A 22,279-nucleotide genomic window follows, 5' to 3' on the forward strand; every position below is an offset into this window, starting at 1 on the left:
CGTAGTAGAGCTTAAACAATTAACCAGAAATGTAATGTGTTTATTTATATAGCGCATTTATTGTGTATGGCCATACACCCAAAGCACTTCACAATCATGAGGGGGGTCTCTCCACACCACAACCAGTGTGCAGCATAAACTTGGATGATGTGTTGACAGCCACAGGACAACGCCACCAGTGCACTCCCCACACACTAGCTATTGGTGGAGTGGAGAGAGTGATAGAGCCAATTTGGTGGGTGGGGATGATTGGGAGGCCATGATGGGTAAGGGCCAATGGAAGGAATTTGGCTGGGGTTACACCCGTACTGTTTACGAGAAGTTCCATTGGATTTTTTTAATAAGTACAGAGTGTTAGGACTTTGATTTAACGTCTCATCCGAAAGATGACGGCCACTAACAGTATGGTTTCCCCTTCAAGCCTCATTCACACTAGCAGCAACTTTGTAGCTGCCCGTCGCTTTGGTTGACGATCTGCTGCAAATGCTGGTCGGAGCATGGAGAATACAACCGGCCTCTGAGAGAGGACTGTGTGAGCTAAACTGGTGCTCCTATTTGCTGTCGCTTAAAGTCGCTCTTCATTTGCATAAAGTTGAAGGATTCTCAACTATGTTGCGTCTCGTGTAAACGGAGGTCGCAGGAAGTCGCTCACTCTCTGTTGAAATAACCGGTCTCAGGTTGTTTTGCTACTGCGAGTTGCTTGTAGTGTGAACAAGGCTTCGCTATACTGAGGCATTAGGACTTGCACAGACCGCAGGTTGAGCGCCCCTCGCTGGCCTCACTAACACCACTTCCAACAGCAACCTAGTTTTCCTATGTGGTCGCCCATCCAGGTACTGAGCAGGCTCAGCCTTGCTTAGCTTCAGTGTGTAACCGGTCTTGGGCTGCAAGGCGATATGACTGTGGCCCCAAAAATGGTTTTGTCTGCTCATTTGTAACCATAGGAATTATCCTTAGAATGAACAGCCCGTATTGACCATATTTGGAAAGGTCAACGCATCTTCTCTCTCTTTCACACACAAACACACACAGTGTAATGTATTTGGAAGTATACATGTGCAAAAGAATCACTCTTTGTCTAAAAAATAGTAGACTCCTTAAATGACATCTGTAGGCAACTACGTCTGCTTCTCCATCACTGTTCTTGAGTTATGTTGTGAATAAAATGTATACTAAATAAATTATAATTATACCCATGAAAGTGACAACTGAGATCTATTTTGAGTTGTATTTTGTATGTTTAATGTATATTAAAACACAGACTGAAATTAATATCAACCTTTGAAATAACGACAATAAACTCATCTGAAAGAGCCAAATGATATGACACTGCATTAAACAATTACATTCCAATTTTTTCTTGTTTCTTGCCTTATTACAAACATACGCTGCAAATTTCACAGTATAAACGTTAAACTAATGTTTAATCTAGTAAACAGTGCCTGTAGAAAATCATCATACCCTGTGATACCTTATAGCTTTACTCATATTACACCCTGCTTTCAAAAGAACTAGGGGTATGATGATTTTCTATAGGCAATGTAAATGTTACACCGATGCCTTATGTCTCTTTATGATGGTGCTATTTATAATCCAATTCTTTTACATTCTGACAAGCTGTGAACAGACGAGACGCATGACTGCCTGTTTCACAGAATCACTTCTTTACTCTTCCGGTCTCTCCCGTTTTTTAAAATAGGAGTCACATACTTTAAAATAAGGGGATAAAATGATCATGTTGTAACCTCTCTAGGAAATGTGGCCTATAAAATGCAGCATGTGGCATGCATATTAATGATCTCGTGTAGATCATCAGAATCTCTGATAGTGTTGTCACAATACTGGAATTCGATACTAAACTGTACTGAAATTTAAAAAAATGTTCATTTCCTGCTGACATTTGAGCACTGTTCATTGTGTTCACATGCTCAACAGAAATAACTATGATTGGCAGTCAATTCACCGAACTCACCGCAGACAGGGACACTGGAGTGTTTTAAATCTGTGAAGATCAATCAAGTTATCAGTGGATCACTCGTATATCAGCTTATAAACAGAACAGCTCATCTTTGCAGCTTTAAAATGCTCCAGTATCCCTGTATGTGTAGTACTGTAACACTAGTCTCTGATTTGGATATTTACTCTACACTATTTACTGTGTTTGAGGCTCACTGTGTGCCATGTACTGAACCCCTATTATTCAGATATGTATATCAAGATTTTCATTCTATGGCACCTTTTAAAAACTTCACGTCATGGTTATTTGTGTGTACATCGGGTATTGCAATACTTGTATGATTATTTTCCCACATTTGCTGTATTTCTTGTCAGGCTGGCAGGCTGGCTTCTTTTGATTGAACCTTCAAAGCATCCAATTATATATGCAATATCCGATATAAGCTATGCCTTGCTCAGTGTGGGTCTGCTTGTTCAAACTACTTATTGTTGTGATTGCCAGCGGTGTTTTCTCTGCTGTAGATTACTTCCAGTATTTCTACGGGACTACAACTCCCAGAACTCTTTGCACTCATCAACACCTACCACAGCTGTCAATAATCCAGACACACACAGACAGACACAGCTGTAACTCATCTCCACTGATTATATGGACTATATACCACTCATTTTCACTAACACTTTGCTGAGTCTTGTTTCTCCCACAGACATTACGAAGCGCTTCTCCTGTTTGTCTTACCGTGTTTAGTTCCTGTCTTGTTTAACGTTTTGATTCTTTGCCGCCTAGCCTGCCTTTTAGCCTGTATTTTAGACTGTTTATTGGATTACCTTTATGCTCCTGTTTTGACCATTGCCTGCACGACTTCTCTTTAATAAAACTGCATGTGGATCCACATGTCCGTTGTCCAGCATTTGCTTCATAACACTTATTCTTGAGTTGCTTTTGGGATAACGTAATTGTTTTATGTTCAATCCAATTCAATTTGTAAATACTATTCAGTTAACTTATCCTTTTTGTATTGGGACTACATGAAGGCATTCTGTGGAACCCAGCATTTTTTCAGTGTTTATTGAAATTAGGTTCTACAGAATGTACATTAACAAGCTTATTTGTTGGGAAACTGAATGCAACTTTCACTTCATGGTTGTTCACATCAAAATATGGCTTTACCTCACAGAACACTGTGCAGAATTTACATTTATAAACTTACTTTGTCAGGCAACTGCATGCCATATTATTTATTTATGTAAGCTACACATTTTGATCGAGCTGAGAAGCTGTTATTGACTCAATCAGACAATCAAGAAAATCACACTGTCTTTCTCCGCAGCAGAAAAACAAAGCTGTTGAATTGTGAATAAATTATACGGCGAAACTGTGCAATGCGACATTACAGGAACACTCCCATCCCATTATAATCAGTAAAGCTGTCACCGAAAACATACTTGTGTGTTTCTGTAGAGATGCAGTTAATACATTAATATACACCAAAGTGTATTTGGACATTTTAAACCGATATTTCACTCAAAAGTGAATCATTTACTGGTGAAGTACTTGTTTTGTTCTACACCCAAACAGATTATCTTTTTAAATATCCTGTGCTGTATTCTTCTATATATCCAAGCTTTTTAAAAATGTTGCATCAGTAGTAAAGAATACTCCAATGTGTCATTTGTCAAGGGTTCTGAAAATTGAATGTATTATCTAGAGAAAATCTTGACCTTGGTCTTGTCTATTCAACTTTGACTCACCCATAAACAGCGGATCTAATAGAGTCAAACTCAACGTAAACAAGTTGTGAAGAATCAAGACCAATAGAAACGTGACTCAAAATACAATCCATTTACAATCGTCTCTGAGATGAATGTATCCGTTGTGCCCGACACCACAACTGGATACTGTATCATGTTCACGCGACAACTGGAGTTCTGTTGCAAAGATATTTAGCTTTGAAAAGGAACTACATGTATGCTTTTCTATTTGGCGCATTTTTATGTCAGGGTTTGATTTAATATTGATTTATCAATAATATTGAGTCACAAATGCTCGGTAATGCACAAAATCAAACTACATATATAATATAATATACATCTAAAAAGTAGTTTTTCTACGTTTTATTTCATATACTCCAGAACACATTTTAAAGGGCACTTCTTTTCACCTTAAAATACCCATCAGATAATTTATTATAGCCTCCAGAATATGCCCATTTTGGTCTCTTGAGTACAGTGTAGCTGTTTTTGTAGCCTGTGGCTTTAAATCCAAAAGAGATGCTTCTCCCCCCCCATCGTTCCCATGTGTGTCTGCTTCTTCTGCGTCACATCATATAAACAGCAGTCAGTGATAGAGACAGACGCGGATGAAGCTGAAATACAGCTCATTAGTCCAAAATGCCAAGTAATCTCCATACAAGGCCGTGGTAATAGAGTTTAAGAATTAGATGGCGATTTTACTGCCTTTATTATTTACATGCTCCGTTTTAAAAATGTTTTAAACTTATAAAAATCACAGAGAGTTAAAATTGATAGTTTAATCCCAGCTTCTTTGCAAAAAAATGTTCTGAGGACATGTGTATAAATGTTATTATAGAAACATGGCGCATGTCAATCAATTTGGTCGGCGCACCACACTCCTACGTCACGTTGCAATGTGCCTTAGAATCACTGGGATTTGGGTCCTATTTTAACTAGGTCCTAATTAAAAAGAGACTTGTTGTGTTTCTATAACTCCAATATGACTGTGGACACACTATACCCACACACAGTTCTGTCCAAACAGCTTACAAAAGTTGATTTTCATCATAGGTTGATTTTCATAAAGCTTAATAGTCGATATTCACTGTTGTTATATGGATTAGCATGACCAGGACAAATACACAAAAATATAAAGCAGTATATACCCTGCATTAGTGCAACATAAATAATGAATATTAATTTTTGGGAAGTTTTAACTAAAACGTGTAGAGAAAAATACACTCAGAAGTGACCAAATATTTTTTTAGGCTCACTGTGTTAAAATATTATAATAAAGGCACCATTTAACCCAATATTATTTAATTAGAAATGTTTTTTGATATATGTTATTTTAAATTAACTGTCGTTTTATGCTCTACATATTTTTTTAATTAGGAAGGAGTGCACTCAATAGTGTGTTTTTTGTCTAATGTTCAGTTCAGTTGACTTTAGTACACGTATATGGATTTTGTTTTTTTTCTGCTATGGTTGATACAAACCACTAAAACAATCTAATCAACTCGCATCATCACAGACACACAGGTTCCCACAGAAAAATGCCAAACTTCATCAGGTAAAAAAAAATAGTGAAGTACGACAATTGAGCGACAACTCATGATGGGACAAAGCTATTTCTGTAAAGATTTGTCCTACTAAAAAGCATCTGAAAGGGAGACTGTTATTAAACTCCTGTTGTAAAGAAATGTACATAAACATCCAATGCATTTTGAGTGTTTCTTTTGTCATCTAATAAATGTATGTCTGTATTTCAGATTTTTAAAGGCTGATTTCTTAATGTTTTTTTCTAGAACAAAATATATATTATGCTTTACTCAAACACATACAGTTGAAGTCAAAATTATAAGGCCTTTTTTAGATATTTCCCAAATGATGTTTAACAGAGCAAGACATTTTAAAGCCATTTTAAGGTCAATATTATTTATAAGATTAATAAATATATAAATAATATATTTTTTCTCGTTTGTCTACAGAACAAAACATCAAATTATACAATGATTTGCCTAATTACTCTAACTTTAAAAAGCCTGTAAATATCACTTTAAGGTAAATACTTGTCTTGAAAAACATCTAGTAAAATCTTATGTACTGTCATCATGGCAAAGATAAAAGAAAAGTATTAGAAATTAGTTATTAAAACTAATATGTTTAGAAATGTGTTTCTAAAGTCTTTGCGTTAAACAGAAATTAGGGGCCAAAAATATACAAGGGGGCTAATAATTCAGGAGGGCTAATCTGACTTCAACTGTTTATATATATAAATAGTAACATTTCCAAGTGGTCTCATCAATTTTATTTGTGACATTTATATATGAATTATCTGTAGTTTTGCTCACCGTGTGATGCAAAGCACTACGAGGCAGATAATGGCCACTTGCAGCGCTCCAATGATGGACGCGATCAAAACGTAACGCAGTTTTCCAGAGCCAGGTACCACATACATCACATTATAATCCTTCCTGTCACACTGCGGCCCGATGAAGCCCGAATGACAACTGCAAAACACACACAAGATCAAATATTAGTTTACAGCAACAACAAAAAAAGATGGACAGACCATGATCAATAGACTTCAGGCATGTGTGTATAAATGTGTGTGCCGGTGTGATAATGGAGGGCAGTGAAAGAGTGTGCAGGCAATCACATGGCGGTAAGACGTTGATGCTACGGTTTGCGGATAATTACTAGGCATTCAGTGTTTATAGGTGCAAAAAAAGCACTGTTAGTGTGTGTGTGAGGGGTGGGGGGGGGTGTAGGTGTGCAACAGGGAGCTGGTGCACACTGGGAAAAACATAGTCTTGTTTAATTAGAGCCTCGACCTCTCGGAGGAGGCGGTTAAAGGGACACCTGCCAGACGACACACACACACACACAGCTGGCAGGAGGAGTGAGTCATCTTTCAGGAGGAGGCACACACACAATATCAGTTCTCTTCTCTTTTCTTCACACTTTTTCTTTCACATCTTTCGTCACTTTCATCATCTTCTCTCATTTCTCATTTCTCTCCTACTTTTGTCTTCTCGGTGCTTCTCCAAAATCAATCTCACGCTGTCCATTAAGGCGAGACACTGCAGGCCTAAAACAAGCTTATTTCATGCACCTGTCGATTTTGAGATTTTTGGCTTTTTTTTGGTCTAGAGTAAAGAAAATATCCGAAATACATTTTTAAGCATTCCCTTTTTAATTTCTGTCTGTAGATTTCAAATTACAATTTAAAAAAAAATCATTATTACGAAATTTAAGAGCGACGCGTGGCGCAGTAGGTAGTTCATTCCGCTGTGGCAACCCCAGATTAATGAAAGGAGTGAGCCGAAAATAAAATAAATGAATGAATGAATGAATACAAAATTTAAAGGCTGTTTTCTCAATTATTATTATTTTTTTTTTTCATTCTGAATCATAATTTGATCCACTTTATTTTGATGGTCTGTTTGTTGAATTTAAGATACATTGCATCTACATGTTAATTAATTCTTATTAGATTATAAGTAGACTGTTAGGTTGGGGTTAAGGTAAGTTGACATGTACTTGCAAAGTTTCCTATAGTCAGGTAAATGTCTGTTGAAGGAGCAGTATCTACAGATATTAAGTCTACTAATATTCAGATAGACCATCCAAATAAAGTGTTACCCAAAATTCTTCATTTCAGCCACTCTTACATACAATGAAGATTTTTTTTATTCATAGCTTTATATTGTTATCCTAAGTCCTCTGTTCATATGTAATGTGCATGATTATGTGTAACATGTTAATCTACTTTTTTCTCTGAATGTTCACTGTGTTTTCGAAATTATGGAGTAAATTAAAGATTCTTAAGGATTCCTAGTCTCCATTTCAGATGTCGCCACAGTGGAATGAACTGCCAACTATTCCAGCATATAATGTAATAAATTAAGTGGAAACTAATAAATTTATGTGGTTGTAACAAGCTGAAGTAATTTGAAGTTCACTTGTTCTCTTTAGTAAAATGTAGATTTTTAAAGAACTTTTTTTACCCTTAGATCAAAGTGTAATTTTACTTTGGACCAACCTAAAAGTACTGTAACTTCTTGGTGGTAAATTTATAGATTTCTCTCAAATGATAGTTTTGACTTAGTTGAACCTGAACATTTTTATTAAATATTAATCTAAATATTTATTCTGCACAAGGAGGAAAAAAGACATTCACTCAAAGGTAAAGTATTGTTTTATAGAAAAGGAATTGTACTTAGAACTAAACTGAAATGGCTACTACTATTGCTAGGCTATTGCTAGGGCCAGACCAAATCTGCAGATATTTTTTGCTATTTCTGCAGAGAATTTAGTAAAAATTCTGCAGATTTATGTGGGATGATTTAAGGATTATCATAACTACAAACTTAATATATGAAATAAAAAGTACAAAGCAAGTCTCTCATATAATAGATCTACTAAAATACAGAAACTATTTCAATCTGTATTATAAATAAACCATATGAAGATTTTAATATTATCTATTATTATGTCACAATAATATTAATGAAATTAATTAAAAAAAACTGGATAAATATAAATTTACACACATTTACACAAGTAAATACATACAATAAACTCAGTGATGGGCTAAAAAGCTGCGGATTTCTGCGAGAGCAAATTTCGTGTTGGCCTAGCTATTGCTAATGTTTTTACATATTTAATGTTTCACATAAGCAGTCGGGTTGGGCGATGTCGGCCAATTTGGCATCATACGATGTCTAATGTGAAACATCACGATGGACAATGGCATTGTTGTCATAGGCGGTGGTGAATTAATTATTTATGAATAATTAATTAATTCATAACCAATTAATTATTTGTAGCCTACCATTTCAATTAACCCGCATGGTCTTAGTTTTACCCATAACTAAATCCTAAATAAATAAAGATAAGTTACACACAAATTACCACCTATCAATCACTTTCCACGGGGCATGAACAGGCAGAGTGATCTGTGTCGTTATAATGGCGTTGACAAACTTGGTTGGTAGAAAAGGTGCACAACCAACAGCAACCAACCAACAGTATATGAGGTTTCCACTAAAATTACTAAGTACAAGCGTGAAAGCGAAGATTGGAGCAGTGTACTGAACTGCTGACTGCCTGGACTCACTGTCTCGAGCGCATGACGATGAGTGTGCGTCTGTGTCTGTGTGTGTGTGTGTTGTGTGTGTGTGTGGGGTCATGTGATGTGTGTTTTCAGTGGTAGTGTGGAGATCTATATTATTGGTAATGTGGACGGAGTGCTGTTCAGAAATGCTAGATGAAACGTCAGTGTGGATGCGAATTGTTTTCGTTCTAAAACGCCATTTTAAAGCGTATTAAAATGTATTAAACATATTAAAATGACGTATAAGTGTAAACGGGGCCTAAGTGTGTTTTTTTCGCGAGCGGATTTGTGACGGGGACAGGGCGGAGGATTGTGATGCATCTCAGCATCATGGTGTTTATCAGATCCAGCTCAGCATCATGGTGTTTATCAGCGATGGACGATGGCATCGTCTGTCAGCCCAACCCTAATAAGCAGTACCTGTTTTCATGTGGTCACATAACTTGAAAACTGCTGGATTCAAGTAAAAATATTACTTTTAAGAAAAACGAATGCTTTAATATTTCCAAGGAGGTTTGTTTAAAGGCAATTTTAAGGCAAATTGAATAAAATGGGTTAAATCTAGAAGCCATAATTTATCACTTAATCCAATATAAAAGTGTACTTCAAATGAACGATACAGTAGTTTCCCTTTTCAGTGTAGAAATAAATGCAAATCATTATATTAATTGAACAATGTCTTATTTGCATATTTAAACAACATTAAAGGTCCCGTCAAATTAAAATAAAACATTTTAGATATTTAGACGTTTTAGTTTCAGTCTGTTCGTTTTAAGATCTATAAGCTAGTGTGCTCCAAAACAAATTTGTCATTTAGAAGATATAAAATTTATACAAAATCCGATTAGGTTGCTTCCACCTAAATTCATCAATGATTTTTTTTCACATCACCTCATACTTCAGTTTCTCATCAAATATTGACCAATCAAATGCTTTGAAGTATCTGACATGCCCCGCCCCATTAAGACGCTTCTCGTTTTTATTTATTTTTTATTTGATGCGCTTGAGCTCAACCACTCTCACTGGCACAGCTGTGATAAAAACAAAATGCTTTTGGCTGTTTTTTTTTTAAGGGGAGGATCTACTCTGTCACATCCTCTTTATTTTTTAGTTGAGATTACATCAAACATCGAATTAAAAAAATACTCATTTCAAAGCGCTTTATGGGACCTTAAAAAAAAAAAAAAAAACCTGTAACAAAATATGTGACATTTTTTATTAAATCAATCAGCAACTGTTATTTTTTGTCCCCTATTCACCTGCAGTGTGTTGCCGTAAAAAGTCTGTGGGTGGGTTTGATAGGTGAGTTTTGTCTCTACAGTCTGGTTACCTGCAGGTGGGGGGTGACAGGTTGCTAGGATACTCGCACTCTCCATGGACACAGTAGTCCTTGTAGCGCTCTGGACAAGGGATATAAAGACCCCATGGTACCTCGCTCACCTGGTCTTTCTCCTCTAAAAACACACAGAGAAAGAGAGACTGTTATAGTATGCAATCGGGTTTATGTTTTCAAGTTGTTGTGAATGGCCCGTTTGTGCCGTCTTTAATGAGATCATGAAAATGATGTGAAGATAGTGGAGGAAGATAAAATGAACCTCTGCTGACATGTTGAGTGGTTTGCACGGTGGCAAATTAACACCCACCATCAGCCGAATACAGGTGTGTTTTTACAGTCTGACAGACAAATGGGTTCTAACAATGAGACAATCTTGTCACTACAAGTTTGTTCGGTAGCCAATCATAAAAAAAGTTTGAGGGCTAATAATATTGACCTTAAAAACAGTTTAAAAATATTAAATTCAAGCCAAACTAAAAGAAATTAGGTTTTCTGTAGAAAAAAATATAATAGTAAAAAGATAACCTGAAATTTTTCTTGCAAGTTTGTTCTAATTATTAAAAAAAACATTGATTAGGCTGATAAAAATTACCTTAAAATAGTTATAATATTAATAATAATAATAATATTAATAATAATAATAATAATAATAATAATAATAATAATAATAATAACAATAATAAACTCCTCTAATTCAAACAAAACTAATAGAACAGAATTTTTTCTCCAAAAATTTTACAGGACAGCTAATAATTTTAGCTTCAGTTTTATACTCTCACTGGCCACTTAGGTACACCTGTAACTGGTTGTTAACGCAAATTTCTAATCAGCCAATCACGTGGTAGAAACCTAATGCATTTAGGCATGTAGACATGGTCAAGACGATCTGCTGCAGTTCAAACCGAGCATCAGAATAGGGAAGAAAGGTGATTTAAGTGACTTTGAACCAGGCATGGTTGTTGGTGCCAGACGGGCTGTTCTGAGTATTTCAGAAACTGCTGATCTACTGGGATTTTCACGCACAACCATCTCTAGGGTTTACAGAGAATAGTCTGAAAAAGAGAAAATACCCAGTGAGCAGCGGTTCTGTAGGCGCAAGAGGATGTTGATGCCAGAGGTCAGAAGAAAATGGCCAGACTGGTTCCAGCTGATAGAAAGGCAACAGTAACTGAAATAACCACTCGTTACAACCGAGGTTTGCAGAAGAGCATCTGTGAACGCACAACACGTCCAACCTTGAGGCGGATGGGCTACAGCAGCAGAAGACCACACCGGGTGCCACTCCTGTCAGCTAAGAACAGGAAACTGAGGCTACAATTCACACAAGCTCACCAATATTGCACAATAGAAGATTGGAAAAACGTTGCCTGGTCTGATGAGTCTCCATTTCTGCTGTAACATTCGGATGGTAGGGTCAGAGTTTGGCATCAGCAACATGAAAGCATGGATCCATCCTGTCCTTTATCAACGGTTCAGGCTGTTGGTGGTGGTGTAATGGTGTGGGGGATATTTTCTTAGCACACTTTGGGCCCATTAGTACTAATTGAGCTTCGTGTCAATGCCACAGCCTACCTGAGTATTGTTGCTGACCATGTCCATCCCTTTATGACCACAGTGTGCCCATCTTCTGATGGCTACTTCCAGCAGGATAACACGCCATGTCATAAAGCTTGAATCATCTCAGACTGGTTTCTTGAACACGACAATGAGTTCACTGTACTCAAATGGCCTCCACAGTCACCAGTGCTCAATCCAATAGAGCACATTTGGGATATGGTGGAACAGGAGATTCACATCATGGATGTGCAGCCGACAAATCTGCAGCAACTGCGTGATGCTATCATGCCAAGATGGATCAAAATCTTTGAGGAATATTTCCAGCACCTTGTTGAATCTATGCCAAGAAGGATAAAGGCAGTTCTGAAGGCAAAAGGGGGTCTAACCCGGTACTAGTAAGGTGTACCTAATAAAGTGGCCGGTGAGTGTATATGTGTGCGTGTGTGGGTCTGTGCATGCTTGTGTGTGTGGAAATTTATGTTTATGTGTTTGATTAATCTCCACTTAAGCAGCGTTTACCATACTTAACAGTTCTCTTCATACAGTATCTTAAACGTAAAGTTTTCGCAAAGGGTTTTATTTATACATAATGTGCATAATTATATACATTTTACTTTGCTGTTCGCTAGTATATAGTAATTACAGATTGCCAAAATCATCTCTGTAAAAGCCTTAGACTCGAAACATCAATTTAAAACCTTACTTCATCCAATGTTGACACTGTTTGTGCTAGAAATGTATGCAAATTAGTTCATATTTAAAATAAAAAGCCTCATTTGCATATTTAAATATAACATTTCTTGCCCATAGCAGCAAGAACGATGTTAAATCCTTAAATGGTGTCTAATGTGTGTGTGTGTGAGAGCATTTGAAGGGTACGCGTGTAAGTCAATGGAGGGATCAATGCTACAGCAGTGACACCACACCCTCCTCTGTTTACTCAATTAATCACCATCTTTCTTTCTGTTCTTCTGTATCTCTGGCAGTGTCTGTGAAGCAGGTCACAGCACTCAGTCAAGCTGTCGCACACACTGGGAGGTTTTAGTGTATGGTGGCCTGTTCAGGACACAGAAAGCAGGCTGGTTCTCCAGAGACCCACTGCTTTTTAATGTGCTGCTTCACACTGTTCTGTTCATCAGGAGAGGAGCAATATCTTGTTTTTAGAGAGGTTAATATTTATGCTGTTTATTTTATTATTTATAATAGCAATTAACTCTTTTAGTGAATTTGACATTAAGTACTTCAAAGTGAAGCCAGACTTTCATTTACAAGAAAGATTCTTCTGAGGAAAAAATAGTGGTGAGTTTAATTACAGTATAAATGAAATCCCTGTCAAGTCTTTTTAGAAGTCAGAATTCAGTTTATTAACGTACTGTATTGATGTCAATTAATATTGCCTCATAATTGAAAATCATTCCGTTCATTCAGTAATTTAAAACGTCTTTGTGTGTGTGTGTGTTTCGGAAGATAAAAAGCTGCATTTATGGATTTATGCACTTACGCATTTATGGATGCGCATCGATGGATTTACTCTCAGTAGTGATTATTAAACCACACTGAACTGAGTTGAACTGAACTTAAACACTAAAAAACTGAACTGACACTGATTCAATTTACTATGATTTTTCCTGTGAAGCTGCTTTGACACATTCTACATTGTAAAAGCGCTATACAAATAAAGGTGAATTGAATTGAATTGAATTTATTTCATCAAAACGCATTACAGAAATATTATTAAAAATTCAATCAGCTAATGTAATTTGGAGCTTTTTTGCAGATAATGACAGACAGTAACAAATGTTTTCACTTGTTTGGAATGAAAATGTGGGTTATTTCAGCATCATTACTATAGTCTTCACGATCTTACCAAAATGATATGCTACCATGGCAGTATACAGAATTTGATGATATTTTTCATGAATACAGTTGCTATTAATATGATTTATCACATTTGCAATACATGTATTCATTTAGCTGACACCTTTATCCAATTGACTTAAAAGTTAATAGTATTTATTGTTGTCGTATTGCTCAATTTATTATTATTTTTTTTTTTGTGAAAACCATGATGGACTTTTATGGATTGTTTGATCAAAAAAAACATTTATATATATATGAGGGCAAATTTATTAGCCCTGTAATTTTTATATTTATTTAAATATTCTCAAGTGATATTTATTGGATTACGGAAATTTTCCACAGTATGTCCTATAATATTTTTTCTTCTGGAGAAAGTATTTTATTTGTTTTATTTCAGCTAGAATAAAACCAGTTCTTGAAAAATATCTAGTACAATATTATGTACTGCCATCATGGCAAAGATAAAAGAAATCAGTTATTAAAAATTTAGAAATGTGCTGGAAAACATATTATATTCATTAAACAGAAAGTGGGGAAAAATAATTCAAATTTAACAGGAGGGCTAATAACTGTATGTAAATAACGATATTGGTTTAGTTTAGTCTTTACTGTCACTTTGAATACAAGGGAGTTCTTTCCCTTCTGTATAAAAGATTAATTAAACAAAAAACAAACAAACAAGAAAAACTTTACCCAAAACATCTGAACAGTAAATTGTAAAATGAAAAGATAATATAATTTGTGTATTCTATATAAACAAACACAAAGTTTTGGACAGGAAACCAATGAAATGGCACCAAATAGATACCAATTGAACTAAAAGGTCAAGCAGATTTTACCACATTTTAAAGTGAGTTAAAAAAGTTTCACAGATTTACAAACACAGATTGTCTGGCAGTTATTTTTTTTTTGCTTTTTTTGTACTGGTATTTTATATTAATAAAGTATCTTTTGTATATTATAAAGATATTTGTACTGTTTTAGTGTATAAAAAGCCTAAACAGGAACTAAGTAAATGGTTAGAAGCCTATATGTGTAGCATATAAAGCGGCTGCTTTAAGCTTTAGCAGTGTTATACTGCTTTAGCCCTGTTAAATAAACAGAAATAATAATAACTGTAGTCATACAGTGGGGAAAATAAGTATTGAACACGTTACCAATTTTCTTTGAAAACATATTTCTAAAGGTGCTGCTGACTTGAAAATTTCCCTGGATGTTGGTAACAACCAAAGAAATCCATATATGCAAAGAAAACAAATCTAATTAGTTTACAAATTAATTTATGTGTATTCGAATTAAATGAAGCAGGGAAACAGTATTAAATACGTGAAGAAAGGCATGTGTAGAAAGTGACAGACAGCAGCTGAAATCTCTCAGTAGTTCTTCAGCAACCCTCTGCCCTTCATCAGTGTAAAGAATATCGGCTGCTTCAGTCAAACATCTACTTCATCAGGACGATGAAGGTGAAACCAGGGTGGACATTTCAGCAAGACAATGATCCAAAACACAGCCAAGGAAACTCTCAAATGCTTTCAGAGAAAGAAAATCAAGCTGTAGAATGGCCCAGCCAATCACCTGACTTGAATCCGATATAAAATACAAATTAAAGATCAGATTTGATAGACGAGACCCACAGAACCATCAAGATGTTGATACTCTGTTGAAGTCTGTGAAAAACTCACACCTGAGCAATTCATGTGACTTCATTCTCCATATGAGAGGCTTTAAGCTTTAAGCTGCCGTCACTAAAAAAAGCCTTTTATATAAAGTTTTAAATACATTTCAGTAGTTCAGTACATTCTCCTTGTGTCATGTTCTTGTTATTGCACATAACTCCTTTTTGTTTCATGTTTATGTTTGGGTTTTTACCAAAATCTGGTTCAATTGCATGTCAACAGCTTTAGAAATATTATTCCCATAAAAACATGACGTGTTCACTGCTTATTTTCCCTGCTGTACATATTAAAAAAACAAACAGTGTGTTATTGAGAGGCTGTGCACATACAAGGGGTAATTTTCCTCGTAAACCCATTAGATAGTGAGCAGAATAAGTGCGAGTAAACTGAGAGTTTAGACTGACCTTTACAGTGCCCCAGGTATTTGACCTCAATCCTCTCCTGCTTCTGACACGACACCTCTTTCACCTGACAGGGGTTGTCATAGGAACGACCGTCTGATGCACAAACCGGATTAAAACTGATGTGGGAGCAATCAATGTTACACACACACCTGCAGACAGAGAGACAGAGGAAACGTCACAGGCTTTATGTAAGAGAGGTTCATTTTCCTTCAAATATGGCTACATTTATGTTCGAGGGCTTTCCTGGTTTAAGATATAAAGGATTTATTAGCAAAACATTTTAAAGTACATTTTTAGCCATTTTTCAGATATCAAGTTTTTATGATGTGTATTGAAGAGTATAATAAAAAATATTATTATTATTTTTTATAATTACTAAAATTGGATATTTTAAAGTAATTTTCAGGATTTTTAAAAGTAATTTTCAGGATTTTTAAAAGTAGTTTTCAGAAATCAGGTTTTTACAGTATATTGAGTATTCAGCAGTTCAATTGCAAAAAACAGATTTCTGAAAAATACAAAAAATGGTCGTCATCTGTTTTTGCAAATATAACTGTTCATTTAAACAGTCTTGGTGAAAAATAAATAAATATATTAGTAATTCCATGTGACGTGCAGTAAAAACTCAAAACAGAAATCTACATAGAAAGTATATGTTAACAATACATAACAAAATAAAACAACTAACCACAGAGTTATAAGATCAGACAAATGTCATTCTGTGAACATTTTTAATATTTTAAATTAGAAAAATAAATGTGTTATGGATGTGACCAAAAAGTTTGCTAGTTTTCAGTCTACAACTGTAGAAATTCTGTGAATTAAACTGCACAGCCCAAAAGAAGCGATGCTAATCAAAAGGATAAGTGTCTTTCTATAGAACAAAAATGATTGATTTTATTTTATTTAAAAGAATGTTACTTATGAGGAAAAAGCTTTATGTATGTGACACCTCTCTGTTATGGATGTGACAGATGTGAAATTGGCACTTGTGTGACTTTGGTAAATCAAATATAATTATTTGAAATCATTGACATGTAAATACTGTTGCTTTCAGAAATTTAGACTTTTTTTGTTTTTGTTTTCTGTGTTACTTTTAGGCTTGTTCCACACCAGTGTTAATTCTACAAATTTAGTAATTCAGTGTGTTTTAACTATTGGTGTTATTTATTTTTATCAATATGCCTATACAATTTTAATGAACTGCATCTTAGTCTTAGTTAGTGGATCAAGTTAAACTTATTGAAAATGAGTAGTTGCCTATATAGGCAAAGAGATATTATGTCTTAGGTTATTTAATTTTAAACTATATTAATCTATAGTAATACTAGAATTTAAAAAGTATTCGAATTATGATGTTGTTTCCTCCACATAAACAGAATCCAGTGTAACACATAATACACTCAATTACTGAAATTATGAGATATGTAAAATACAGTATTAAGATTCCAAAAAAAAATGTTGTTGTTGTTATTAAATTATTCAAATTTTTTGTATAAAACCTAACAAATGTATGACAAGACAGTGTAGCTGTTACATTCTGTCTGGACTCCCTTTGCCATATAATTTTAATTACTCATTCTAGGCCTCCGTTCTGTTGCGTCTCTGTTTTACAGCAGCTGGGGGGAAAACACTCTTAAGGAACTGAGCGGAGTCAAGAGATGACCTGAAGAAGATGGAAGAGTGAACAACATACAGCACAGCATAGAAGGTAATAATAAGCAGTTTAGTGTTAAGTTGTTTGTAGAATCGGATAAGGCCAGACTGAAATCATTCCTATTTCTCATTGATAAATCCAAATAAAGTGCTTAGATGAGCTCTAAGTAAAGATGTCTGACTGATGTGTGCATTTATGGCTGCATTTAAACTGCATGGATCAATTGACACAATTTTTTATTTATTTATTTATTTATTTATTTATTTATTTATTTATTTATTTATTTATTTATTTATTTATGCTGCCATTTGGAACAGATTAAGCAGGAAAAAAATCACATGGATTACTCGGATCAGATTCAGGCCTAGTTCATATCTCAAAACTTAAGCTATATATGAATTTGGTAAGTGGTGGTTCATTCCGCTGTGGCGATCCCTGATGAATAAAGGGACTGAGCTGAAGGAAAATGAATGAATTTGGTAAGCAGGTAGATCTGATTTTCACTTGTCAATGCGAGTCAGAAATCATTAAAAATGGTAGCAAAAGATGTCAACTCTGACGCTGACATCGAGTCCCAAACCTTAAATCTCATTTTCAAGGACAAAATGAAAGCTTTTATACTGTCATGTCGCACAAGTTAATGCATTTAAGCATGTTAACGAGAGAGAGAGGGAGCGCAACATCCGCCGTGTAAACAATATAAACTAATATAAAAACTATCGAATGCTTCACGTGCATAAATCACACCACATGGACATGACATTAAAATGCTTACTGGTCCAAAAAAAAAAAGCCTGGATTAAAAGAACATGGCCATGTAAGATATTTTTGTCATAAACTTTAACAAATCAATCTTGGCATCAGTGTCGAGAAAGAGAAGTAAGACTGTGCTTAATGATGCCACTGTATGTTGTTGTCAAAAAAATTGAACACAGTTACAAAATCGGAATTGACGATCAAGATCTGCAGGGTAAATGCAGCCTTTATGTCACAATCTTCAGGTGATCATTTTTTTCTATGCGTACACCGTAAACTGTACAGAGTTTCTGGCTGTTTGAACAAACTGTTCTCCTGCTGTATCATGGATTGTTTTCTTTGTTTTAAAGAGCAAACTTAATTTTGATCTATTTTAAGGTTTAATTAGGAATCAATAAGCAGATGAAGCTTTGTGTTAAAATTACCCATTCTAGAGGCCAAATCAAGCCATCTGTGGCTGAAGAGAGTTGGAATATTTTCCTCACAGATTTACAAAACAAAAGTAGACTAAAACACGTACAACATCAAGGTGTCTTGAAATTGCAGAGAACTAGTTTTAAAATATTCCAAAAGACACCAAATTTTGTAATTTAGTATTTAAAATAGATGCAAGTACTAGGGTTGGGCGATGTCGGCCAATTTGGCATAGTATGATGTCTAATGTGAAACATCGCGACGGACGATGGCATTGTCATCATAGGCGGCGGTGAATTAAATATTTATGAATAGTTAATTAATTGAAAATGAATTAATTATTTGTAACCTACCGTTTTAACTACCTGACCTGCATGGTCTTAGTTTTACCCTTAACCAATCATAAATAAATAAAGATAAGTTACGCACAAATTACCACCTGTCAATCACTTTTCTGCGGGGATGAATAGGCAGAGTGATCTGTGTCGTTATAATGGCGTCGACAAACTTGGTCGGTAAAAAAGGTGCACAACCAACAGCAAGCAACCAATAGTATCTGAGGTTTTCAGCGGTACTGTACATCCTTAATAATCTGTCTGACGTGAACTGCTCTCTGGAGCTCAGACGAGCGCATGACAATGTGTTAGGCTGTGTGTGTGTGCTCATGTGATGTGCGTTTTCAGCAGACAGAGGGCTGTTCAGAAATGCTAGGTAAAACGCAGTGTGGCTGTTAATCATTTTCGTTCTAAAATGCCATTTTAAAACTAAGACGTATTAGTGTAAACGGAGCCTAAGTGTGTATTTTTTGCAACATGGCGGAGGATCGGCGATGCCGGCTCAGCATCGTGTTGTCTATCGGCCATCGGCGATGGACGATGGCATCATCTACCGGACCAACCCTAGCAAGTACATCTCTCCTCTAATGGATGAAAATCACACCAAGCTACTCTGTTATGCAAAGTGCAATGATTAGTTATTATTAAACAGCATTCACAGAAGAAAGAACGAGATTTTAAACGTGTGGTGCAAGAGACACCCCATTTTCTGCAGATTGGTCAATAGCTATGAGGCGCTTTGTATGATTTAAATCAAACTTCGCTTATTAACGCATACAGTTGAAGTCAGAATTATTAAACCGTCTTTGAATTTTTTTTTTATATTTCCCAAATGATGTTTAACAGAGTAAGGAATTTTTTACAGTATGTCTGATAATATTTTTTATTCTGGAGAAATATTTTTTATTTCGGCTAGAATAAAAGCAGTTTTTATTTTTTTTAAACGACATTTTAAGGTCAATATTATTAGCCCCTTAAAGCTATATTTTTTTAGATGGTCTACAGAACAAATCATCGTTATACAATAACTTGCCTAATTACTCTATCCTGCCTAATTAACCCTCCTGTCGTGTTCACATCCTGCCCCTTACTTTAGTGTTCCCGGTCAAAATTGACCGGTCTGTTTTAACTGAACTTATATTAGCACAAAAATAATTTTTCTCCACCAATTTTTATTCAACGTTCTTTAGCTGTGAACAATGTCTCAAAGTAGTGTTTAATATGAATTTACAGAATTAGACATAAAATAACTGCAATGAAAATAAAAATAGGCGCTGAAAATATATTACAAAATGAACAATAGACGACAGAAATCAAAATACTTTGTTTCATTACTAATAGACAGCTCACTAAAATAACTATCACAGGGTCTGACCAAAGAAATTAACATTTTAATCCATCTGAATGATTTATCAACCAGTAAAGCACAAACAAAATGCTATCCTTTCCTGTGTTCTGAGTGATTGAATTTTCAGTCCTTCAAGTGTACTAATATAGGGAACAGTGACTGAGGGTATATACGGTGAGCATGGACACAGAACTATCACTTTATACTTTTGGTCATTTTTGAGCGAGATAATAACGGTCTTATATAATAAAATAACTGTTGCTAAGCTAAGCTAAAAGTGCTCCTGCTAGACTCAGAGATTGGCTGGACGGAGATTGAAAGAAAGAAAGAAAGAAAGAAAGAAAGAGACACACACAGATGGATTCACATAACAGACACCTTGTCTGTGTGAAGATATGATACACTGTTTTATCAAGAAGTTAATTCACGTTGGAGGATCCAACACTTTCATGGCAATTCATAACTTATTGGTTTAGTAGCTAATCCATATGAATTTGTATGATCTCATTCATACAGTTTTGTACAATTTGCTTATCCCCAATCATGATTGGGTTTAGGGGTGGGGTTGAGTACCATGCCTCTTTTTAAAAATCATACAATTTTGTACGACTGAACTCATATGAATTAGCCACTAAACTGACAAAACATAAAATAGTTATGTTTCCTTGTGAGAGATCAGGCTGGAGGATCAGCACATAAGCGCGTAAAAGAGATGTGTACCTGCAAAAGACATTGTTCAGTCTGAAATGATTGAGTGAGTTGGGGTAGTGTGTGTGGGAATGTTTTCGGTCTGATGAATAAATATAGCCTGGATACCCATTCATTTCCTATGGCGGTCACTTTTGACCGGGAACACCACAGGTGTAACAAGGTTGATTAAAACACTCAAAATTCAATGAAAGAGATGATCATCACTTTTATATGTTCAAATACATAGTGTGGAGGATATCATAAGGCCTTGAGGCAATCAGATGTAAAAAAACAATATTTATGAGTGTTTTAAGTTGTAAATCGGTCAGATTTGACCCGAACACAACAGGAAGGTTAACCTAGTTAGGCCTTTAAATGTCACTTTTAGCTGTATGGAAGTGTCTTGAAAAATATCTGGTAAAGTATCATTTACTGTCATCATAAAATAAATCAGTTATTAGAAATGAGTTATTAAAACTATTATGTTTTGAAATGTGTTGAAAAAACATTCTCACCGTTAAACAGAAATAAAAAATAAATAAACGGGGGGCTTCAACTGTAGATAAAACACGTACATGTACACATTACTTTCATATACACCCGCTTATACCAATCTTTTGATTTATTTAGATAATTACATACACAAATATAAATGGACAATCACACAAACCAATCACAGCTAAGTAAATGACAACAAAGAGATGTATATAAATTCAATAATAATATTACTTTTTTTTTTCTGAAACATTCAAAGAAACTGTATGCAGACACATGTCTCCAGCTTATAGAAAATATGTCGCTGTGGTCCTTGAGTGCGAGACTGATGCATATATATATATAGAGAGAGGGAGAGAGGTTGTTATTGTACTGCCTGTGCCATATTGATGATTTCTGCATCTGTTTGCCAAGCAGAATGACACATTCACTTCTAGCAGCAGGGGGTTTAATATATAAACAGTGTGATTCTCCACATTTTAAAATCTAGCTTTATTTAGATGTCGAGGTAATAATAAATAAGACTTTCATTTGATAAAATATTTAGCTTTTGTTTTGAATATATTTAGGCAGCCATGCATACATTTGCTCATGTTCTGTAATAAATCGTACTTTTGAGTCAGATGTTATAAATGATAAACTAGTTCACAAAACTTGTTCGCAATCAGTCATTAACCAAGAAACTACAAATGAGCTTATATTAGGAATAACTGGAGCAAACCGAGGATTTTAATTAGGCCTGCACAATGTATCAATTCAGCTTCAATATCGCAATGTGAATGTCCGCAATAGTCACATCGCAGGATGTGCAATATTGAGGATTATAGTGGATCAACAATTGAGAATACATGAGATTTGCGGAGTCATTGCAAGGTATAACCATAACAGAGTGAAACTTTATCGTTTGCATGTGTTGTGAGGCCATTTCAAAAGAGTGTA

General features: G+C 35.2%; 1 protein-coding gene across 2 annotated transcripts in view; it reads right to left on the reverse strand.

Moving 5' to 3' along the window:
• Nucleotides 1-22,279, reverse strand: part of tmeff2b (transmembrane protein with EGF-like and two follistatin-like domains 2b) — a 129,304-nt gene that overhangs the window by 6,889 nt on the left and 100,136 nt on the right. For both annotated transcript variants that reach the window (XM_056459512.1, XM_056459511.1), the window contains exons 6-8: nt 15,646-15,794; nt 10,143-10,266; nt 6,045-6,203 (exon numbers count right to left, since the gene is read on the reverse strand). In XM_056459512.1, coding sequence (XP_056315487.1) covers nt 6,045-6,203; nt 10,143-10,266; nt 15,646-15,794 — 432 coding nt within the window. The remainder of the gene's footprint in view (nt 1-6,044; nt 6,204-10,142; nt 10,267-15,645; nt 15,795-22,279) is intronic.

Source organism: Danio aesculapii, chromosome 6 (genome assembly GCF_903798145.1).
Source record: "Danio aesculapii chromosome 6, fDanAes4.1, whole genome shotgun sequence".
NCBI lineage: Eukaryota > Metazoa > Chordata > Actinopteri > Cypriniformes > Danionidae > Danio > Danio aesculapii.